Genomic DNA, 23891 nt, shown 5'->3' with positions numbered 1-23891 from the left:
ATTATCTTGCTGAAACGTAAGCCCAGGATGGCTTGTCATGAAGGGCAACAAAATGCGGCATAGAATATCGTTGAGGTACCCTGTGCTGTATGGGTGTCCCGTAAGAAAATCAAAGGGGTCCTACTATGAAATGATTGGCATCCCAGACCATCACTACTGGTTCTCGCGCAGTATGGCGCTCCACACTCATGTTGGTATGTCACTGATGCCCGGGCCGCCTCCAGACACGCCTTCACTAATCAATTATTCATTTATTGTTATAATACCGCCAACCGGTTTCAACCCGACGTAGGGGTCATCTTCTGGGCGTTTACACCATTGGTCGACTGCTGGTGGTGTCACTCCTGCCGTTATGTAGACAGGAGTGACACCACCAGCAGTCGACCAGTGATGTAAACGCCCAGAAGATGACCCCTACGTCGGGTTGAACCTGGTTGGCGGTATAATAAAAATAAATGCGATTAAGACTGTTTTTGAATAATTGATTAATCATACTCATCGCTGCTTCATCTCCAAAACCATGTTGTCCAAAAATCTACGCCTTCACTGTTCATCGGGTTTCAGTTCGAAGCGGGACTAATCAGTGAAGACAATTCTTAAAATTCCAGGCGGCGACTGCTCGGTCCCCACGTTCTGTCATCTCTATATGTCGACCGCTTCCTTCTTGCCGCTGTGTTCGGCCGCGGTTCACCCATTCCTTCCAACACTGTCGAACATTCAAATGTCGAGCGATTAGCCGATTACTCCTAACAGCTTCTTTTAGCCCGACTACACGTCCTCTCTCAAACGCTGACATCTGCGTATACTGTTCTTGCGCCTGTGCTGCTAGGCATAGTTACTATCGAACAGAGTACAAGGCATGACATTCGGAGAGACTTTATGCACTGGTATCGATATGATCCCTGTTTACTACCATTGCCAGCTGCCTGGTGAAATTATGTTACAGCGTCACACGTCCATCGGCCGACTAAGTTTTTAATTTTGCATTTTCTACCGATACTTGAGCCAATTTGCATAACTCCTTAGTGGTGCGCCTTTTTTTCCTCTTTTGAGCGTACTTATCTGTAGGGAAATACAGACATACAAAAGTTAAATTTCCGTCTACTGGCCCTGTCGGGCCATTCATTACCAACGAACTGCCGTGTTATCCTCTGCCAGAGGCGTCTTTCGGGTGTGTTATGTGAGGGGCAGGTGTCAGCACGCTGCTCTCCCGGCCGTTGACAGCTTCCCAAACCACGGCGCCGCTACTGTTTACGCAATCAGCATCACGAGGCTCTCTCCAACCCGTTCCTGTCCTCCCACCAACTCTGACATACTGCGAATTGAACCCCGTCCTTCGCACAGCAATCAGACATGCTGACTATTTACCTAAACAGACAGACGATACAGACATATGAGACAGGCGAAATACTCTCAGACTTCAAGAAGCAGGTGCTGGCATGTGCGAATTCTACCAAATCATTAGTTTAATAATTCACGATTGCAAAATACTGCCACCAATTATTTACAAAAAAAAGGAAAACATGGTAGAAGCCGACCTCGGGGAAAGGTAGTTTGGAATACGGAGGAACGTAGAAATACGAAAGGCAATACTGACACTACGGCCTATCCTAGAAGACAGGTTGAAGGAAGACCAACCTACATTTATAGCACCTGTGGAGTTAGAGAAAGCTTTCAACAGTGTCGACTGGACTACATCTTTGAGATTTTGAATGTAACAGGGATAAAACACAGGCAGCGAGAGATTATTTACAACTTGTACAAAAACCAGACCGCAATTCTAAGAGTCAAGGGGCATGAAAGGGAAGCAGTGCTTGAGAAAGAAAAGAGGCAGGGTTGTTACCTATTCCCGATGTTATTCAGTCTTTACATTGAACAAGCTGTGAAGTACACCAACTAGAAATTTGGATAAGGGGTTGAGCACAGGGTGAAGAATTAGAAACTTTTTAGGTTTGCCGATGATATTGTAATTCTGTCAGAGAAGGCAAAATACTTGGAACAGCAACTGAACTGGAAGAGGCAGAAAGTGTAACTTTTTTAAGATTTTTATTGAGACCAGTTTATTTCCTTGAAAGGTTTCCAGTTCTTGTTGACAGGTAAGAACCTGCAGAGACAGGTTACAGCAGGCCCACGATTTCAGCAAGTGTTGCTGAGCTATTATTGTTCCAACGGTAGAATTGCTGAAGAAGGGAAGCCTTAAAGTGGACCTTGTTCACGATTCTCGGCCAAAAAGGATGCGTAGAAGACTCACGTGGTTACTGAGACGCGGTCGCACCAGGAAACAGAGTGGGTAGCTTTTCTCTCTTGCTTTACGGCCCTCGACTAGCTAACACGTGCTTCTTCCGCTCTCCTGTGCCTATTCCGGATTCTCAGTCAGAACTACCCTTTCGACGACTACTCTTTCGAGCAGGGGGGTGAGCCCCCAGTGCCACATCTACCCCCCAGTCGTAATCTTGGTTGAATAAACTCTAATGGGTACATTTGAGGCAAAACATCTGTATTTATTTCGACCACCTGGAAGCCCACAACAGCCTCTGCTCCTGCCCTGTCAGGTATTTGCCTGGAGTGTATCCTAGAATGAAATCAAACTTGAAAGATAAGCAACTAAGAAAAGAATAATAGAGGTACTACAGAAGGATGCTGAACGTTGATGTACAGATCGAATAACTAATGAAGAGATACTGGATTGAATTTCGGGAAAAAGAAACATATGAAACATCTTGAGTTAAAGAAGAGATCAATTAGTGGGACCCATCCTGAGGCATCAAGGAATTGCCAGTTTGGTTATTGAGTGTAGCGAGGGTGGGGTGGGGGGATAAAATTGTGGAGGGAGACTACGAGATGAATGCGGTGGATAGGTTGAAACAGACGTAGGTTGCAGTAGTTACTCAGAGGTGAATAGGCTCCCACCGGATAAAGCAGCATGAGAAGTTGCAGCAAGCCAGTCCTCGGACTGAACACCGCAACAGGCTAATACCTCATAAAGGGATCTAGTGTTCACTAATAAGTACCAAAAAGACGTTAATTCACCGATGCCTGTCTGTCTTTTTACTGGTATAGTTAGCGGTGTTTCAACAAATACTGGTACATATTTTACTCAGTATCTAGAAAAATTACTGTGGGAGTAAAGCAAGTGTAGGAGAAGAAGAATGAGCGCGCGCGCCCGCCCACGCGCGCGTGGGCGTGTGTGTGTGTGTGTGTGTGTGTGTGTGTGTGTGTGTGTGTGTGTGTGCGGTGTGTGCGTGCGTGTGTTCTATGGCGAGTGACATTTAAAAAATAGCTCTGCCGCCGGGAGGCATTTTAGTCAAACTTAAAATACACTCCTGGAAATTGAAATAAGAACACCGTGAATTCATTGTCCCAGGAAGGGGAAACTTTATTGACACATTCCTGGGGTCAGATACATCACATTATCACACTGACAGAACCACAGGCACATAGACACAGGCAACAGAGCATGCACAATGTCGGCACTAGTACAGTGTATATCCACCTTTCGCAGCAATGCAGGCTGCTATTCTCCCATGGAGACGATCGTAGAGACTCTGGATGTAGTCCTGTGGAACGGCTTGCCATGCCATTTCCACCTGGCGCCTCAGTTGGACCACCGTTCGTGCTGGACGTGCAGACTGCGTGAGACGACACTTCATCCAGTCCCAAACATGCTCAATGGGGGACAGATCCGGAGATCTTGCTGGCCAGGGTAGTTGACTTACACCTTCTAGAGCACGTTGGGTGGCACAGGATACATGCGGACGTGCATTGTCCTGTTGGAACAGCAAGTTCCCTTGCCGGTCTAGGAATGGTAGAACGATGGGTTCGATGACGGTTTGGATGTACCGTGCACTATTCAGTGTCCCCTCGACGATCACCAGTGGTGTACGGCCAGTGTAGGAGATCGCTCCCCACACCATGATGCCGGGTGTTGGCCCTGTGTGCCTCGGTCGTATGCAGTCCTGATTGTGGCGCTCACCTGCACGGCGCCAAACACGCATACGACCATCATTGGCACCAAGGCAGAATCGACTCTCATCGCTGAAGACGACACGTCTCCATTCGTCCCTCCATTCACGCCTGTCGCGACACCACTGGAGGCGGGCTGCACGATGTTGGGGCGTGAGCGGAAGACGGCCTAACGGTGTGCGGGACCGTAGCCCAGCTTCATGGAGACGGTTGCGAATGGTCTTCGCCGATACCCCAGGAGCAACAGTGTCCCTAATTTGCTGGGAAGTGGCGGTGCGGTCCCCTACGGCACTGCGTAGGATCCTACGGTCTTGGCGTGCATCCGTGCGTCGCTGCGGTCCGGTCCCAGGTCGACGGGCACGTGCACCTTCCGCCGACCACTGGCGACAACATCGATGTACTGTGGAGACCTCACGCCCCACGTGTTGAGCAATTCGGCGGTGCGTCCACCCGGCCCCCCGCATGCCCACTATACGCCCTCGCTCAAAGTCCGTCAACTGCACTTACGGTTCAGGTCCACGCTGTCGCGGCATGCTACCAGTGTTAAAGACTGCGATGGAGCTCCATATGCCACGGCAAACTGGCTGACACTGACGGCGGCGGTGCACAAATGCTGCGCAGCTAGCGCCATTCGACGGCCAACACCGCGGTTCCTGGTGTGTCCGCTGTGCCGTGCGTGTGATCATTGCTTGTACAGCCCTCTCGCAGTGTCCGGAGCAAGTATGGTGGGTCTGACACACCGGGGTCAATGTGTTCTTTTTTCCATTTCCAGGAGTGTACATTTTATTTATTATTTGGAAAAATATGGTGGGTGTAAGACACCCATAGCGTCAATATAGGAAGAGGGAGGGAAGTACGGCAGGAAAGACGATAACACGTCTAAATAACAAAAACGACCTCTATTAGTGGCGGTTACACAGTGTGACTGAGCTGCCCCTCCCGATATTGGTTTATGCAAACTGCAATGTTACATTTGGCCTTCAAAATCCGCTTGCGAGATTTTCATATTATTTCGCTTGTCGTACGCTACTAGTCCTAGAGAAAAAATGAACATAACTTTTTTGTAGGAAATTTAATGTAGTTAAATTTTATACTGAAGTACGTTTTCACAAGAGACCGTAGTTTTCGAGTTATTCACGAAAAACATAGAAAAGTGACCTTGAAACACACTCCCACTGCCAAACTCACCCCACACCGGTCAGGATTTACAATAGGCTGTTCATGGCAGCCCCTCCTACCACTTTATAAAAATTTGCGACTGCACGAATTATTTCGCAGATTCGACCTTTTCTTGGTCTTCATTGACTTGCTTTATTAGGTCATCAGCGTGATAGAGCACTTACAGATTGTAAACTTGCCTTCTGTATAAATTTTACGAAACAGTTTTGTGAATTTTATCAGCATAAAATAAAGAATTACACCGTTGTATTCGTCAGGCCTAACGTTTACAATATCCTCACTTACACGTTTAAATTAATAATGTTAACGAAATATCCAAATGTTCTGGTAGCGTAACAGCCAATCGATAGAGACCAAAAAAGATTGAATATCAGGAATAGTTCGTGCAGTCGTAAATTTTTGTACTCTGACAGGAGGAGTGCCACGAACAACATACTAGAAATCCTGATTGGTGACGGATGAATGTGGGGTGGAAAGCGCGTTTAAAGGTCACTTCTGTACGTTTTTCTTGAATAACTCGAAGACCGTTTCCTCCAGAGAAAACGTATCCCAGTGCAAAATTTAACTACAATAAATTTCCTACAAAAAGGGTCCTGTTCATTTTTTCTGTAGGACTCATAGTTTGCGCGTAGAAAGCGAGAGAATATGAAAATCTCGTGCGGGATTTTCGAAGGCCAGATACAGAATTGCGGGCTGCATAAAAAGACAGCTGAATCATCGTGTACATATTTCTTGTTTGCCAGGTTGACTACTTATACTACTCTAAGTTTCATCAAAAAGAATACACAAAAGATGCCCCTAGGAAGAGATAAATGTGCACGAAAGTGTAATACTGGTGACGACTTCATTCTAAGTGCCCTAATCAAAAACGTTTATTCGCCCCGTAGCATTCTGATCAATGATTTCTTGATTAAGTGACTCAGGCTACCTGTATACAGACTTCATTCGCGTCCATCTTCACCGGAGTATCTGCGCACAGTTTCGATGGTTGCACTGTTGCATTCTACCAGGTATTACGCTGCGGGTTGTGAGCAACAGGTAGCGATCACGTCTGGCTGTAAACACCTCTTGATACTTGCAGTTGTCACTGGCTAACATCCATCACATCAATGACTCGGTATCCTGAAAAACCACTAGCTTCAATGGTATTGTCGTGAGCGTCAACGCTGAACACCGACCTCCTGGAGCTACGGCACTCGCCGATCTGGCATCAATGATGTCTGAGAAAAAGACTTCTCTTGCTGTCGTAAAAGTGAGTAACTACCGGCCTCTGTGGTTAGAGGATAGTTTCGCTGTCTCGTAAAGTGGAGATCGCGGGTTTCAGTCCTTCCGTAAGTGTCGGTATAGGCGGGGGTTTTCATTGTTCCGTTACTGTTTATACGTTGTATGGATGATGCGTCAAATGATGCAAATGCAGTGTGTAGTGTATAAACGTATATTTCATTTGTACAAATGAAATGTACTCTCTAGATACATAAAGAACGTAGTTTGTACGGTAAGTTGGGCTGAACCTTACAGTTTGGGCTTGGGTGAAAGCTCGATAGAGGACAATCGGAGCCAATTAAAAAACTATATTTTCGCAGGATGAAAACTGATATCTTGACTTGCCCGCTGATTGCTTTCAAAAATGTGTTTCATCGATTTACCTACTCTTTCAATCCATGATTTGGGCAGAAAAACGTACCGCATAAAACGTATAAACTTTTGTTTATTATTCACCTAGTTATGTCTCCATCGTCGTCATAGAATGACACCACAGAAGTTCGTGATTTACTTTGTCTAAGATCACAATAACAGACGAAGAAACGACTATTTTCTTCAGTTAAAAAAAGACTACTTGTTGATGTACAAAGACTTAGAAAGGACCCTTGAGAAAGGTTTATATGAAAGATTGTGTAGGAAACAAACAAGACAACCTTCCGTTAACATGACTTGTCCAGTGGAAGAATACGTGTAAAAAATTATTCGAAAGGAATACCGTAGCAGATGAGCTTCAGTAAACCATTGATAGGGAGTCGAACGAAATTTAAAAATAAAGCGTACATTACTGTCAACATCAAAGACACCACAATGCTTTGCGAAAAATAAGTTCCGTTAGGTCTTAAGCACGTAACTGTGTATAAGAAAAAGATGGAAATTAATTAAATGTGCAAACGTAAAGTATAAAGTAAGAACAGGTACAAACCAATTGAATGCAACCACTTCACCACGTTAGGGTAAAGGCTACGAGCTGATGAGCTAATTGAATCGCACAGCTACCCAGTGAGATGATGACGCACCGAGGGAATTTTAAAAATATTAGGCGTAGGTTTCAGTACTGACAAAGAAGATTCAGTTGCACACTCTACAATGTTTTCGGCGGACAATGTAAGAGAAAGAAGTGACGTGTGAACTTATACAGCTATGTACGGGCACGAGTTGGCTATTAGAATCTCTCTGTATGTAATCAGGGATGCAGATTATTCTTGAAACCACAGAAAGTCGCCCACTGTAATTTAAAAGGATCCTGGTAATCTATTATGCTTATCACACGTATACGACGTCTGTAAAAGAAATACGGTAAACATAATGATATTCTAATTGTCTGATCCTAATTACACGTGTAGAAGACACAAAATGTCAAAGAAAATTGGAGAGTACATGTTAATGATGAGTCGTAGAGATCCTGCGTGGAAAATCAATAATACCGTTACCTTCAAATGCAAAGTAGAACATCATGAATAAAAGAGCACGCGCTCCTGGAGAACCGATGTGAACAAATAGAGCTGCTCGAACGAGTACAGAAAACTCAGTTCCCGGTAGTGAAATAATTATAATACGCAGCACTGGCTGGAGAGCAGAACCGGTAGGGTAGTTCCTGATCAACAGACTGCGCGTCAGTGTTCTTACACTTCTCCGCAATATTTAATGGAGTGAGGGAATGTGTTATACACTCCTGGAAATGGAAAAAAGAACACATTGACACCGGTGTGTCAGACCAACCATACTTGCTCCGGACACTGCGAGAGGGCTGTACAAGCAATGATCACACGCACGGCACAGCGGACACACCAGGAACCGCGGTGTTGGCCGTCGAATGGCGCTAGCTGCGCAGCATTTGTGCACCGCCGCCGTCAGTGTCAGCCAGTTTGCAGTGGCATACGGAGCTCCATTGCAGTCTTTAACACTGGTAGCATGCCGCGACAGCGTGGACGTGAACCGTATGTGCAGTTGACGGACTTTGAGCGAGGGCGTATAGTGGGCATGCGGGAGGCCGGGTGGACGTACCGCCGAATTGCTCAACACGTGGGGCGTGAGGTCTCCACAGTACATCGATGTTGTCGCCAGTGGTCGGCGGAAGGTGCACGTGCCCGTCGACCTGGGACCGGACCGCAGCGACGCACGGATGCACGCCAAGACCGTAGGATCTTACGCAGTGCCGTAGGGGACCGCACCGCCACTTCCCAGCAAATTAGGGACACTGTTGCTCCTGGGGTATCGGCGAGGACCATTCGCAACCGTCTCCATGAAGCTGGGCTGCGGTCCCGCACACCGTTAGGCCGTCTTCCGCTCACGCCCCAACATCGTGCAGCCCGCCTCCAGTGGTGTCGCGACAGGCGTGAATGGAGGGACGAATGGAGACGTGTCGTCTTCAGCGATGAGAGTCGCTTCTGCCTTGGTGCCAATGATGGTCGTATGCGTGTTTGGCGCCGTGCAGGTGAGCGCCACAATCAGGACTGCATACGACCGAGGCACACAGGGCCAACACCCGGCATCATGGTGTGGGGAGCGATCTCCTACACTGGCCGTACACCACTGGTGATCGTCGAGGGGACACTGAATAGTGCACGGTACATCCAAACCGTCATCGAACCCATCGTTCTACCATTCCTAGACCGGCAAGGGAACTTGCTGTTCCAACAGGACAATGCACGTCTGCATGTATCCCGTGCCACCCAACGTGCTCTAGAAGGTGTAAGTCAACTACCCTGGCCAGCAAGATCTCCGGATCTGTCCCCGATTGAGCATGTTTGGGACTGGATGGAGCGTCGTCTCACGCGGTCTGCAGGTCCAGCACGAACGGTGGTCCAACTGAGGCGCCAGGTGGAAATGGCATGGCAAGCCGTTCCACAGGACTACATCCAGCATCTCTACGATCGTCTCCATGGGAGAATAGCAGCCTGCATTGCTGCGAAAGGTGGATATACACTGTACTAGTGCCGACATTGTGCATGCTCTGTTGCCTGTGTCTATGTGCCTGTGGTTCTGTCAGTGTGATCATGTGATGTATCTGACCCCAGGAATGTGTCAATAAAGTTTCCCCTTCCTGGGACAATGAATTCACGATGTTCTTATTTCAATTTCCAGGAGTGTAGATTATGATGATCAGTCCGTCTGAGAAGGCTGGTGAGGTAGCTGGCCCACTTAACGGCATGCGGGTGGAAAATACTATACGCTAATCCAGAAGCATTTTGCGGCTTCGCTGCATAACACTCTCCGACATAGCACACAAAGCAGCAGAAATTAACTCAATAAAGACTACCACAACTCCAAGGAGGATACGGAATACTTACTGAACGAATATGATGGACATATTAACGTCCTTCCCCAGACAAACAGCTAAACCAAAGCATAAATATATTTACCCTCCTAGGACGACAGCCCAGAAATACGCATGATACACATCAAGAATTCATGAATGACGAGACTAACAACAAACAACCCAGCTCTTGCACACCATCTACGGCGACAAGTAGTAAATAACGAGGATGACTTACATGCTAATGTTGTCAAGACACACTACTGCTAATGCTGCCCATACAAATAAGATCAAAGTAGCTTCTTCGAGCAAGTTGGTGCAGTGGTTAACCCAATGGCTTCGCATTCGTGAGGGCTGGGGTTCATATCCCTTTACGGCCATCCAGATCCCCTACATCGATTATCCTAGAACACTTAAGGGGGGAAATATTACATTGTTGCTAAACAATCGTAAATTTTACTACTCCATATTTTATTCAAAGGAAGTCATAAATTATAATTTGTGTACCAGTTAATTACACTTAAAAGGCCTCCAGTGGTATGTCACTTACAAAATAAATACAAACGTCTTGTTTTATTCCCTATAAGGACAAAGCCAGAGTGGCGGGAATCGCGAATTGGTACCAACTGCGTTCATTAATTTTAGGAGGTTTAATAATCTAGGGTTAAGGCTAATGGAGGACTGGTTTCTTTGAAAAGGACGTGACCGAATTGTACCACATTATTGTCCAAGCCAAGTTTCTACTTCGTCTCTGGTGATCTCAGCATTGACAGGACGCTAAACTTTAACTCTCTTCCTTCCCTTTCCAAAGAGGTTCTGATAATCTCCTATCACATTTAATTCAAGCACCGCTCTACACTTTCCATCAGGAAAAGAACAGATTTCCTTAAGAGAAAGTATTAAATTTGAAATCCATAAACATTTTAACTAAGAATGCTAGCTTAGTTTTAAATAACCAAACACAATTTCATTTTTTTCCTCCGTTAAATAACTTTTCAGTAATGCAATATACAGCAATATGACAATTATCATAACTAATTGTTGGCAATGTAACGGTACCTTTCATAGTGTAAAAATGTAATAATTCCTTGTAAACAATCTGTATCTGTATTAGTTGTATCTCTGTAAGTCATCCGTCATTTTATGTATGGATGCGACATTCAACTGTCACCTGAAGACGGCCTACGGAACCGAAAAACTTAGTTAAATAAATAACAATGTAGCATATCAGCAGTGAGTTCCTTTTTGTTGTTAAGAGAAAAAATACCGTGTTTAGTAATTTAAAGGTTCTTTAGTCACTGGAGAACATATTATGTAAACAAGGAAATATCTGAAAAAACCAAGGGATCCGCAGAGTAGGTCGATATTATGGTTGGTTTACTTCGCTTCTGGAAGGAGGGTCTATATGTCGTACAGTCTAGTAAAACAGAGAGAACTCGAGCGTACTTTTTCTAAAAGGACATCATATTCGTCGTTGACTGTTGAAATTATTTTTTTCACAATTGCAATTTCGGCCTTTGAGCCATTTTCAAGTGGTACTCCAAAAGCTAAAAGAATACAAAAATGAAGCACGGAGTGCACTCGTATATATGTAGACAGTGGTACATTACAAAAATGGTGAAAATAATTCATCATTTACATTTTTCTTCTGCGCATGTCAGACTTTAAAATCCTCTGTCAGTGTGTACATGTCACACTCAAAAATAGAAATACGGTAACATCAGACGTGTGCGAAGTCCTGTACATCGAGAAATGATGCCAATTGTGTGACATGTTACCAATGTTAATTGGTTTGTAGTGATTTACGTGAATAATGTTCAAAAAAATGTTCAAATATGTGTGAAATCTTATGGGATTTAACTGCTAAGGTCATCAGTCCCTAAGCTTACACACTACTTAACCTAAATTATCCTAAGGACAAACACACACACCCATGCCCGAGGGAGGACTCGAACCTCCGCCGGGACCAGCCGCTGAATAATGTTAACATTGATAACATTTTATGTAATTTACCTCATTTCACGATGTACAGAGCTTCCCACTCGTCTGATTTTACTGTATTTCTATAGTGAAAAGGCCTATTCTTGACGATGACAGGTATACGGACCGGAATATTTTGAAGTACAATATGTATTGAAGCAAAATGTAAGAGATGTATTATTTTCACCATTATTGTAATATACCTCTGTCTACATGATATGTTTGTGTAGTTTCTTTTATGCACAAGTACTCTGCTTAATTTTTGTATTACTTTAGCTTTTGCAGTACCACTTCCAAACGGCCCAAGGCCGACAATGCAGTTGTGAAATAAATAATTTCTACAGTCAACGGCGAACATGATGTCCTTTAAAATATTCTACATGATTGTCAACCCCTAATGCTGCAACAGACAGCGGCGGATAGGAAAGGTTGAGGAGCTACCGAAATGTTGCAATTACAGGAAGATTCATTTTCAGAAGCTTCAAAGAAGAAAAAGAAAGCAAACAAAAAGGTACGTCGCTTTCGAACGCAAAAAAAGACACATTCGCCTCGTATGTCATTACGTGGAAAGAGACTTCAGGTTAAAAAGACTGGGTAGCACAGCCACATCCCGGTACGCTTTCTTAGCCGTAGAGCCGGAAACCTAGGGCGGATGTGAAGAAAAAGTGTCCCTGTTATGCGCTCCCGGAAGTAGGTGTCGACACGGACGAAGGGGTGCGAGCGACACTGAACTTGCCTTGACGAAGAAGTCGGCCATTGGTGGCGTCTCGGGCGTCCTCTGGGTGTTCAGTGCGTGTCGTGTGGCGGCGCGCGAGGCACTGCCGGGTATTTGTGGCGGCCCAGCGCGCCGCTGCAGTTGAGTGTGGCCAGCAGGCCGTGCATGGCGGGGGGAGGGGGGGGGGGGGGACGCAAGAGTGTCATCACAGCACAGCGCCGCGACGCCTCGAGCGCTTGTGGGCTGCTTGCGCCACCACAGGTGGCAAGCCTGTTCCTCGGGGTGTCCGGCTAGCCAGCAGCCCTTTTACTCTGTGCTACGTGCCCTTAGCGCTAGGATTTCACCCGGAACAAGTCCCGCCCATTCACCCCCCTCCATGCCTATCCACAGTGTAAGGCCCTCCCCTAAAACAGCCGCCTGTTCCGCAATCTGAAAACTACATCAAAATTGTTATCGTCACAGTCCAGCACATGTAACACTCTGATGAAATTCAGTAATGATAAGAAATTTAAGTTTTTCTGGATAGTAATATAATATGAGTCTGCATTATTAAAGAAATAAAAATTGTTATAGAGAATTGAAAGCATCGGCAGTAATAGAAAACAAAAAATAACGTGATGTATTTTTTAAGGGCAATAAGGACAAATTTTCATTAACTAACTCACTTATTATAATACGTTTATTTGAGGAAAACAGCAGAGCAAACATACAATGCGAAAAAAATGGTCTTGAATCTGTCATGTCGGTAGTAAAGCCACAGATGCAGTCGAATAACTCTGTTGTCTAAAATCAACGTTATATAGAAATAAGTCAAAGTTGTTTTGTTAATGTAGGCCCTCATAGTAGCTCACGAAATGTAAAGAATATAAGAATGCCGTAAAGTAGAAATGCCTAATGAAAGCAATAATATATTTGCTTATGTGACATATTTCGTTAGTATTTGCAGCGATAATTGGTTAATTTTAACTTGTAAATTCTTCCAATGCCATACCTGCGCATTATAAAAGCGGTTACAAAGAATTGTGGCTATTTCTGTGTGATTAGTGTCCTATATGCTGTTGCAAACGTCTCAGGAAAATAATCTGTCGTTATTCTTTGTCCTGTCTGTTTTTAACCAAAAGGTTTATTAATTTCCTAAATGTCATTCAAACAAAAATTCAAATGGCTCTGAGCACTTACCATATGAGGTTATCAGTCCCCTAAACTTAGGACTACTTAAACCTAACCTAAGCACAGCACACACATCCATGCCCAAGGCAGGATTCCAACCTGCGACCGTAGCAGCAGCGCGGTTCCGGATTAAGCGCCTTTTTTTTAATCTCATTTTGTTCGCTGTTGTTCGTTGCATCTACTCGGGGCGGACGTCGTATGACATCCCTTGAAGTTCGCTGTTGATCGATCAGCTCAATTTTTTTTTTATTACAGCTAACCCTCTTACCGAACACGCTGAGCTACCGCGCCGGCTAACGCCTAGAACCGCTCGGCCACCACGGCCGGCTCATTCAAACCATTTTTTAACAATAATAATGATGATGTGTATGTTTGTCACAGAGCAGTTAATGCTGCAGTGTCGACGGCTGTAAAACGTCCTCATGCTGTGTTAGTTCTTCTTCCACCCCTAAAACTTTTCAGCAAAACTATTCAGTGAATAACACGCAAAAACAGCTTGGATCGATCTAGCAATAACAAAGTAATTTTGATGCGCTCTGGAAGTATAGTGACCATTGTTGCTTGTTTCACATGTACTGTCTGAGTTCCGAAACTTAAGTGTCAAGTATACTGTGGTTCCTCTTCCTCCAAGCAAATTATTCTTTGAGGGTAGGTTTTTCCTGTTTTAGCTTTGGGTGCTTTTTCTCACACAGAAGTGTGTTTCTTCATAGGCTATTCGTCTGAATACTGATTTCTCGTATTTAAAGAATTAAGTGCTAAATTGTTTTCTCTTATGTTTGCTGTGGAAGTACCTGGCACAGCTGATGCCAATCGTGCACGTTTTTTGTAACGTGTCTTTTAACCATCTGGCAAAATTTAAGACCTAGCAAGATATTAATTCAACATTCACTCCAAGTGCAGCCGAACGCGGTAAACCACGTGGGTCAACTGAAACGATGCCCAGGCGCCGAACAAAGACCGGGAAAACCGGGGGTGAGTGGGCGGGACTTGTTCCGGGGGGGATGAGTGGGCGGGACTTGTTCCGGGGGGATGAGTGGGCGGGACTTGTTCCGGTTGCAATCCTAACGCTAACGATTCCTCTCTGTGCTCCACATTAAAGTGTATTCACTGCATGTGACATAAGGTGTCTCTTGCAAACCTACATCTTTGGGACAGGCGGGAAAAGTGACCATGGCGGGCAAAATGGCAATTCGCGCAGGGGCTATGAGGTGCCTGCGTCACTCGGGCTATGCCTCAGCTTACTCTCCATGGAGGGCCCTGTCAATCCGAGAAACCTAATCTGTCTGCTGTGCCGATCCTCAGAGTTATAATGATTGTTGTGGATTTTACGAGGGGCGTTCAGTATGTAATGCAACACATCTTTTCTTCAAAGAGCTGGTCGGTTTTATTCAGGATTCCGATAGACCATATTATGCCCCACTCTTTTGGCTACAAAACCCTATTTTTCAACATAATCTCTGTTCAATTCGATGGCCTGACGCAATCTTACCGGAAAGGCCCGAATGACCGAATAGTACCACTCTGCATCAATAACCTCCCCATCATTCATACACCGTTTCCAGTAGAGTGCATCCTTCATTGGGCCAAACAAAGTCAGTATGTGCGAGATTCGGGCTGCTGGGTGGGTGAGAAAGAACAGTCCAATGAAGTTTTGTGAGCTCCTATCAGGTGCGCAGACTTGTGCGTGTCCTCGCGTTGTCATGGAGAAGTTCATTTTCGTGGCAATGAACACGCTGAAGTCGTTTACTCAATTTCATGAAGGTAGCGCAATACACTTCAGAGCTGATCGTTGCACCATGAGGGAGGGCCCCTCCAGAGTCCTTGAAGGCCGTCGCCATGACTTCACTTGCTGAGGCTGCGCCTCTGAACTTTTTCTTCGGAGAAGAGATGTTGTGGAGCCACTCCATGCATTGAAGTTTTGTTTCCGGTTCGAGGTGGTGAACCCATGTTTCACGCCCCTGGCAATGTTCGAAAAAAAATTGTCACGATCAGCCCCGTAACGGGCAAGCAAATCCGCACAGGTAGTTCTTCGTTGCTCTTTATGCTCTTCTGTTAGGCGATGAGGAACCAGGCTGGCACAAATCTTTGAGTGCCCCAATTGGTGGGCGAGTGTATCAACATTACCAACAGACATCTAGCTGAGCGGCGAAATGTTTCACTGTGTTCCATCGATCTCCTCAAATGAGAGTGTCCGCACGTTTCAACACTGCAGGACTCGCAGCTGTGTGTGACCGGCCAGCACGCGGGAGATCAACCAGCTTTGCGCGACATTGTTGTGATGACGACAGATGCCTCGCGCACCCGCTCTCCGTGGTTTTGGTCACTGCCCGGTCTCCGTAGACATTCTGCCAGCGCCTATGAATATCTGCGATGTTCTGATTTTCCACCAAAAGAAACTCAATGACAGCTCTTTGCTTCGAACGCACTTGCGTTACAGATAACATTTTGAAGGCTATGTATAGCAGCGTTTCCTATACCAAAAACGGAAAGCATCCGACGAGAAGAAGGGTAGAAAAAAATTGCGAAAATCAGGAACCACAACCCTAGAAGAACTCTCCCTGACGACAACGATGAACATAGTGGATGCAGCTACAGCGAAGAAAACGTTCAAATTCAATGCCAGAAGACCAGTGGACTAAGTTCGAATTGTGTTCCCTCTAGGCTCACGCTCTGTACAGGGTTTCAGGAACACGTTTAAATTTTACCTGTATCACAATAAAATATGTTTAGTTCTCTGTTAAAACAGTTCCTTATCCCTTATTTTTGAGTTTAAAGCTAAGTGGCCACTTTACCCGCTCATGCAGCGGAAAATTGTTTTGTCGCTTTGTGAGAATTGCTTAAAGCACTCAATTTGATCCTAAAGTGATAAAACTATTCAACATTCTACTTCATTAACTGTAATTATAATCACTGATTTCTATATATTTCCGTCACTGCTACTCAGTCTAAAAAATGGGTATACCTTCGGCTGGACATTTTGGCCCAGCTATCCGCTGCTTGTCGTTGCGGTCTGCAGTCCAAACACTGGTCTGATGCAGCCCTCCACGTTAGTATCGTGTGTTAAGTCTCCTCACGGCTGCGTAACTAGCGCAGCCTCCATCCATTTCAATCTCCGTACTACATTCAGACCTTGTTCTACCTCTATAGTTTTTTCTCTCCATTCCTCTCTGCATTCATGTATTTGTTCCTTGGTGTATCGGAATGTGTCTTATCAAACAAGCCCTTCTTTTAGTCAAGTAATGCCATAAATTTCTTCTTTCCTCAATTCGATTCAGTGCTTTCTCATCAGTTACTCGATCTACCCATATAATCCACAGCATACTTATTCAGCATCATGGTTCAAAAGCTTCTATCCTCTTAGTGTCTGACCTGTTTATCGCTTACGTTTGACTTCCATACAAGGCTACACTCCTAGCGAATACGTTAAGAAGAAGAGTTCATAACATTTCCATTTATACTTGATGTTAACAAATATCCCTTTTTCAGAAATGATGTTCTTGCTGCAGCCAGTCTGAATCTCATATAGTCTCTACTTCGGCCTCATAACCCTTTGATTCACGACTACATGAAAATAAATATAATTTTGAAATTTTTACTAATGTAACCTTTATTATCATAGTAAGCAATGAATACAAAAGAAATTGGCAAAAAAGAAAGCAGTCCATTATTTTAAGAAGATGGTTTAACTTTCGCTCCTCTAGGACATACAGTTTGTAACCACCCTTCATTTCATGTATATATTTGAAAACAAATCCACATTTTTTTCTCGATACAGTTCCACATCTCCAAACCGACATGAACCAGTAATACCTAAAACAAAATTCAGTTTTACATAACAAGCAAAAGTGAACGTAAAATTTAATAAATTTTATATGGAAACTATATACTACCACTCAGCTGTACTGCAAACTCTAATTTACAACAGCTCCAGGTTTACTTACTTTCACTTTCATTGGTCTCCTCAGTATGATCATTATAAAAAACCGCATGTCAGTTTCTCCTACAGTCACGTAGCGTAATTTCCGCGCTGATTCTTGCTTTAGACGCTTTAAGTAACTGCTACAATGCACTACATTCCCAGAACTATATCAATGTGCCATCAGATGTCTCCGTCTTGCAGCAGCATCAGTGGTTGCATACTGGAAGCTCTGATACTTCAAAAAAATTATAAAACAGTGGTTTTAGGAAGAAAGCACTGGTACTCAAAGGGTTAATGACAGTCATCATCCACTTGTAGTGTCTCATTGCCTTATCTAATTGCCTCACCATCGCCTGATTTGCAATTATCCGCGTTTAAAGAGATCCCATATAGTAATTCAGGTGGGAATACTGTCCAAGTCTTTCTGCTTTATCCTGTAGACGTCCAACGTTGATAATAGCAATACTACTAGTAGTAGTAGTAGTAGTAATAGTAGTAGTTGTTGTAGTAGTACCAGTAATAATTTTACTCATCTGTGGATCATACTTGCAAGGATGTTGGAGATAACTTTATTACAGTTTAAGGATAAAAAACAGAATTCACATATATAGGCATGTAAACACTTACGGTTATGGTCTGAAAAGGATGAGGAACGTTGTCGATGTGGCCTTATAGCAGGAACCATCCAAGAATTCGCCTTAAGGAAAACCTAAATCAGGATGGTCGGATGGAGATTAGAGCCTCCGTAACACAAGGCCAGTCTGTTAAAAACTGCGCAACCTACCAACGCATTTATCTCTAGAGTACAATACTACCTTGTTTCCAAATTCTTCAAAATGGTTCAAATGGCTCTGAGCACTGTGGGACTTAATTTCTGAGGTCATCAGTCCCCTAGAACTTAGAACTACCTAAACCTAACTAACCTAAGGACACCACACACATTCATGCCCGAGGCAGGATTCGAACCTGCGGTCGCAGCGGTCGCGCGGTTCCAGACAGTAGCGCCTAGAACCGCTCGGCCACTCCGGCTGGCTACAAATTCTTCCAAACAAGTTATTTCTTAATGTAAAATAACTTAAAAAATTAAAATTTGACGTCAGGACCATGAATATCATGCTTAGCTTCGATTTTGTGTGCCATAAATTCGCTTTTGCTTGTCTGAAAAACTGAATCAGCATTCCTCCATACCGAGTGACGTTTAGAGCTCAGAATGCGTGTAAGATGTCATTGTTATCCATAGCAGAACTCTACTGTAAGGTGTAAGGTGTCAGGCAAATTCAACACCTTCCATGAAAACCCTGACATGATAAGCAAATCCAGTAGTATGTCACATAGCTCTGAATAAATCGTGACATTAAATTAACCAAAGTAATACGAGTAACGAGTGAGCAAATGGAATACCACAGACTAACACAAGAATGCCTAAATGCATGTCATACCTTCCCACCGTGAGACAGACGCAGTTCCGAGGGGAGAAACGAGAACAGAAGCCGAGAGCAGAACCGTGTTAAGCTGAAGGCCCTACGATAAGGGACAGACACAAACGTTGCCAGCTAACCGATAGGACCACCCCCCAGCCCATGTTAAAAGCTAGAGCCCTCCAGAAGAACGGTATAGATCTTACGATACCACTAAAAGGACCACACCAGCTGCAAGTTTTAGTGTGAGACTTTTTCGCGTCTCTGTTACGTTGCAAACTTTAAAAACATGGCCCCACCACGAAAAGTATAACGTTTCTCATTGGATAGACAGAATTTTTGTAGGCAGAGCTTAAGGTTAACATTGAGACCCTGATTGGTTAGATGAAAACACAGCCAGATAGTTTTTTTCTAAACCAACTTCGGTAAATTGTAGTAAGGAGAAGTTAGGAGAGAGTTGCTTCCGAGACGGCGAGGTGAGCGGAGCTGTGCTGCCCGACGCCCCCTGACGAACACCGACAAGGTAATGAACGCACGCGATGCCGCATAACAGCGCATAAAGCTTCACTCAGAACTGCAGAAGTCTCATCTGTTACACCCCCTTTTTGTGTAATGCTAGTGTCGATCGTCAATTAAAGCTCATCGCATTCACATTTGCTACGTAAGTAAAAATCTGAAACGCGATGATTTTTCTGTTATATAGTTACTGAGAAGCCACATTAGCCACTGTAATTTACGACAAGTTAGATACGTAATTAAAGATAATTGAGGGTCACTGTAGACCATTTTGATAGTTTTCTCTCTTGTGAAACTTAATTTAAACCTAGATTATAGATGTGATATGGCATAGGTCATCCTTCGATCCATTGTAGAACTTGGAAACCCACTCAGGGTATATTCGTTCACATTTTTGTTGAACGCAGTTGGTTTTTATCATCCTGTATTAAAACATTTCCTTTTATCAATAGTCCAATTTATAAACAATGTTTTGTGAGTAGAATAAAATTTCCAATGGTAAACTTAACTGCTTTTTCGACGTTATTTTACCAGCTAACTAAAAATAGGAAAGCCTTGAACCCCTTCCACTAAATTTAGTTAGTATTAAGATTCTTTTACAGGGAGTGCAGTGGAGCTGACGCTGAAATCATTAAGTATTTGGTTATATCATCGCTAGTCTCACTGAACTCTTCTGAACTCTACATGGCATGTGTGGTCTGATGTCTCCTTACCAGCAATAGGTCCCAGGTTCAAACTAGTCAATTCCCTAAAAAACACACTCAGAGCGTCGTTGCGCGAAAGTGGTAGGGAGACACGATATAGAACAAACAGACACCACACTGAATGTTAGAAAATGGCGACCCTGCCAGGATGGTAAAATACCATGATTGAAGGTCGGCCACATGCCTAACTAGGTCGGAAAAATATCCTGTTAAAAAATTTTCGTAATAAAATTTTTTTTGGAGGGCATAAATAGTTGAAAACAGTAGCTGCAGCGATAGGTAGTAATAAAGTATTCAATAAAAAGTGCGACATTCTAGCAGAGACAATAGCATAATTAAGTTATGAATTTTAAAAATTGTTAGAATTTAGTTTTCTCCTCAATGCAAGCGCACAGGTGGCGGATGCATCGTTGACAAGTTGGTTCTGACCCAACAAATAAGTGAATGGAATGTCAGTTTTGGATATAATAAGCGTCAAGTCGTGTGAACAAAAAGTTTATAAAACGCGTGAGATCGTATGAGCGCATGTTGACTAGAAGTAGGGCGCGTGAATTGCTTTTAAAACAGAAAATAAGGGATTCGGAAAGATTAGCAATGCCAGATCGAGACCTTGAGGCGAATTAAGGTAGAGACCCAGCACAAAAATAGACAGAGAATAGAGGACAGTACAACAGACGATGCAGAATCGCGAGAAATAGGACATATAACGCACCATAACGAGAATAATGTACGTCAAGGGATAGAAAACAGAAGTCAGCATACGACAGAGGAGCAGGAAAGTAGAGAGACAGTCGATGACGATTCTAACTTGCGTCTTGAATACGTAGAACCCATAGTACAAACAATCAGAGCTCCCTCACCACAGAGTACAAGAAATGCGAGCAGGAACGTGTCACAGCACAGTTCAATGCAATCGGTTGCGAACCAACACTTGGGCGAAAACACAGAGCGTAGGACGTCGGAAGAAAACGCAATAGGAACCACCAATCTGGCAGAATTATTAGAACAAATTACGGAAACCGCGACAAGGCAAAATAAAGACATAGCGAACCAAATTCAAATTCAGAATGCAGAAACCACGAGACTAATGCGTGCGATTAAAGAAGAAAACAAAAAAATTCAGTTACACCTAAGTCATACTGAAGACGAGGGAAAAGAATCTCGAGAAGTGATAGGAAACTTAATAACAGGTCACAATCAATTGAGAACAGACATTGACAAGGTACAAGCGGACGTACAAACATTGAGTAATGAGATTCAGGACGAGATCAAAACATTACGTAACAACACCCAGGGAGAAGCCAAGAAACTAGAGAAACAGATAAACGAAATTACTAGACAAGCAGCAGGTACAGCGCGTGAAGTTGTTGTAAACAGTGTGTTATACAAACGTATCACAAAAGCAGCACTTAAAAGATATGATAACCGCATAGTCAAAATAGAAGCGCAAACGAAGCGACAATTTCAGAAATTGCGAACAGAGTTGTTGCAAACCATTGAAGAGCGTAGTGAACAGGATCGAACAAGCACAGAGTCTGCAACCACATCCGTATCTGTAACAGCACCGGAAAAACAAGCAATTAACGAAGATATTACGCATTTGCGATTCCAATCACAGGCGGAAAGTAACATAAGTGAAATCAGACAGCCTGCACAGCAACAAACACGTTTCGAAATTCTTGATGAACAAACGTCATCACAAACACATGCGGAACCATAAATGCATGTTTCAAGACAGTTTGGATCGTGCAATGAAGCAGCAAAGTTAGCCAGACAAGATACCGAACCAATACCTGACAATGGAAAGTCAGGTCGCGAAGAGTACAGTGTAATGCATTCAGCTACACGTTCACAACCGATGGAAGAAAATTATTGCGTGCCACTCCAACGATACTACGCAACGGTAGGCGAAAGTTACAGTGGTCAATATCCAATGGATCTACCACAACCGGAAAGAACGACTGGAGAAATGATCAGAAACAAAAGCGGCGAAGAATCGCGAATTTCATATGGAACTATGACGAAGTACGACAACGATCATTTCCTCACAGTTAGAAAATTTCAACACTTTCGAGAAGGAAACTCATTACATCCACGAACTTTTATTGATCAATTCCGAGTAGGATTACCAGAACACTGGACGCTAGCACACAAATTAGACTTTATATGTGCACACATGTCAGGAACAGTCGCAGAAACCATTCAGAATGTTGCAGCGACATGCCGATCGTACGAAGATTTCAGAGAGAAGTTTCTCTCGCGATATAGGTCCAGCGAAGCACAGAACAGAGTGAAGTACGAATTATTACAGAACCCATATTTTGAAAATTCAGGAAGGAAGAGTCCCGTGAAATTTTTCGAATTAATGGCAAAGAAAAATTAATGCTTAGATGTACCATACAGTGACGGAGAGTTGATTAAATTATGCGCGATGAAGCTACCTACCATTGAAATACCAGCAGAGGCAATGACGTCGAAGCATTTAAAGGTATTCTAAGAGAACTAGAGTTCATATTTTCGGAAGATGACGCAAGAAAAAGACGAAGCGCACGTGAAAACGAAAGCAAAAAGCAGTGGAATCCACAAGACACAGTACGAAGAAACAATAATTACGAACCATGTGATAACTTCGCACCAAGAAGCGACAATAGATTTCAACAAAAAACCGGTTATGGATTTAGAAGAGAATATGGCAATAACTATAATTCACCCAGGCACGGCAACAACTATTACAGAGGGAATAACAACAACCGGAACGGGTACTAGAGAACCAATAGACCGACAAATTATCAACAAAGAAACCACTATCAACAAGCTGAACAAGAAAAGAGAATACAGATAGAAGAGGTGGAGGTAAGACCACCAAACCCCGATAAACGTTCGAACTGACAGCTTTGGCCCATGCCAAAGAGAATGACGCACCGATCCAGGACAATTGCAGCATCTTGAACAAAGTAGTAAAAATCTTATCAAAAGAAGAGAAGAAGGAAGAAACAAATCCGCAGGGAACAGATGAAAATGAAGACAAGAAAATAACAATATCTTGTTGGGGTGAAATTAATTGGGATAATACTGACGAGGAAGATGAATTACCAGAGGCATGCACAACGAATGTAGGAGGAATGGACGAAGTAATGAGTGTTGCAGAGCTATCTGAGATGGAAACCAGGGAAAGCGAATTCAATGAGGATAATGCGCAGTCGACAGAAGTTGAAAATAATTTACAAGTGGGCACACAACCCAACGTATATAATGAAGGAAGTTATGAAGCGATAATTAGAGCATTCAGATGCGATTATGTGGAAGTAGCAACGAAGAAGGAGAAGATAGACGAGGGTGAGGAAAAAGTAGAGGATGTTGAAGAAAGCATAAATGAAGGAAGAAATAGACAAGAGGAAATAAAAGAGAGAGAAGTGGCAGTCGAAGCTTATCCTACAGAAAGTTCGAATTCACAAGGAAAATTCCTAAAAAGTCTCATGTATGATTCAGTGGAGGATTCGTTGATGCAAGAAGAAGAAGAAGAACAGATCCAACCCTTTCAAATTCAACCAATTGTGAACGCCATGGTAAAGCATATCCCAGTCAATATTGTAATTGATAGCGGAAGTGAACTGACTGTGATCTCAGAAAATTTATTCATGCAGTGTAATGCCAATCAGGAATTGCCAGTTCTGAAAACACGTAAGATTAAAGTAAGAGGTCCTATTAGAAACAATGCTGCGGAAGTTACGAGACAAACAAGGTTAACTCTTTCGTGTCAAGATCAAAAGATCGAAGCCAACTTCGTGATTATACCCAAACTAACTGT

The 23891-nt window shown here is 43.6% G+C and overlaps 1 protein-coding gene across 3 annotated transcripts in view; it reads right to left on the bottom strand.

Annotated features, from left to right (window-relative positions):
- The window catches only part of LOC124794680 (uncharacterized protein ZK1073.1), a 611492-nt gene that overhangs the window by 151428 nt on the left and 436173 nt on the right, over positions 1-23891 (bottom strand). Inside the window, exon 1 of one of the 3 annotated variants that reach the window (XM_047258224.1) lies at positions 12378-12459. The exons of the other annotated variants lie outside the window; for them this stretch is intronic. Within the exon in view, the coding sequence (XP_047114180.1) occupies positions 12378-12398 (21 nt within the window). The 5' untranslated portion in view covers positions 12399-12459. Of the gene's footprint in view, positions 1-12377; positions 12460-23891 lie in introns of those variants that run through there. 3 annotated transcript variants of the gene reach the window in all.

The sequence above is a fragment of the Schistocerca piceifrons genome, chromosome 4 (assembly GCF_021461385.2).
Source record: "Schistocerca piceifrons isolate TAMUIC-IGC-003096 chromosome 4, iqSchPice1.1, whole genome shotgun sequence".
Classification (NCBI taxonomy): domain Eukaryota; kingdom Metazoa; phylum Arthropoda; class Insecta; order Orthoptera; family Acrididae; genus Schistocerca; species Schistocerca piceifrons.
Note: the sequence above shows the minus strand (reverse complement) of the source record. Positions and strands in the feature narration are given on the sequence as shown.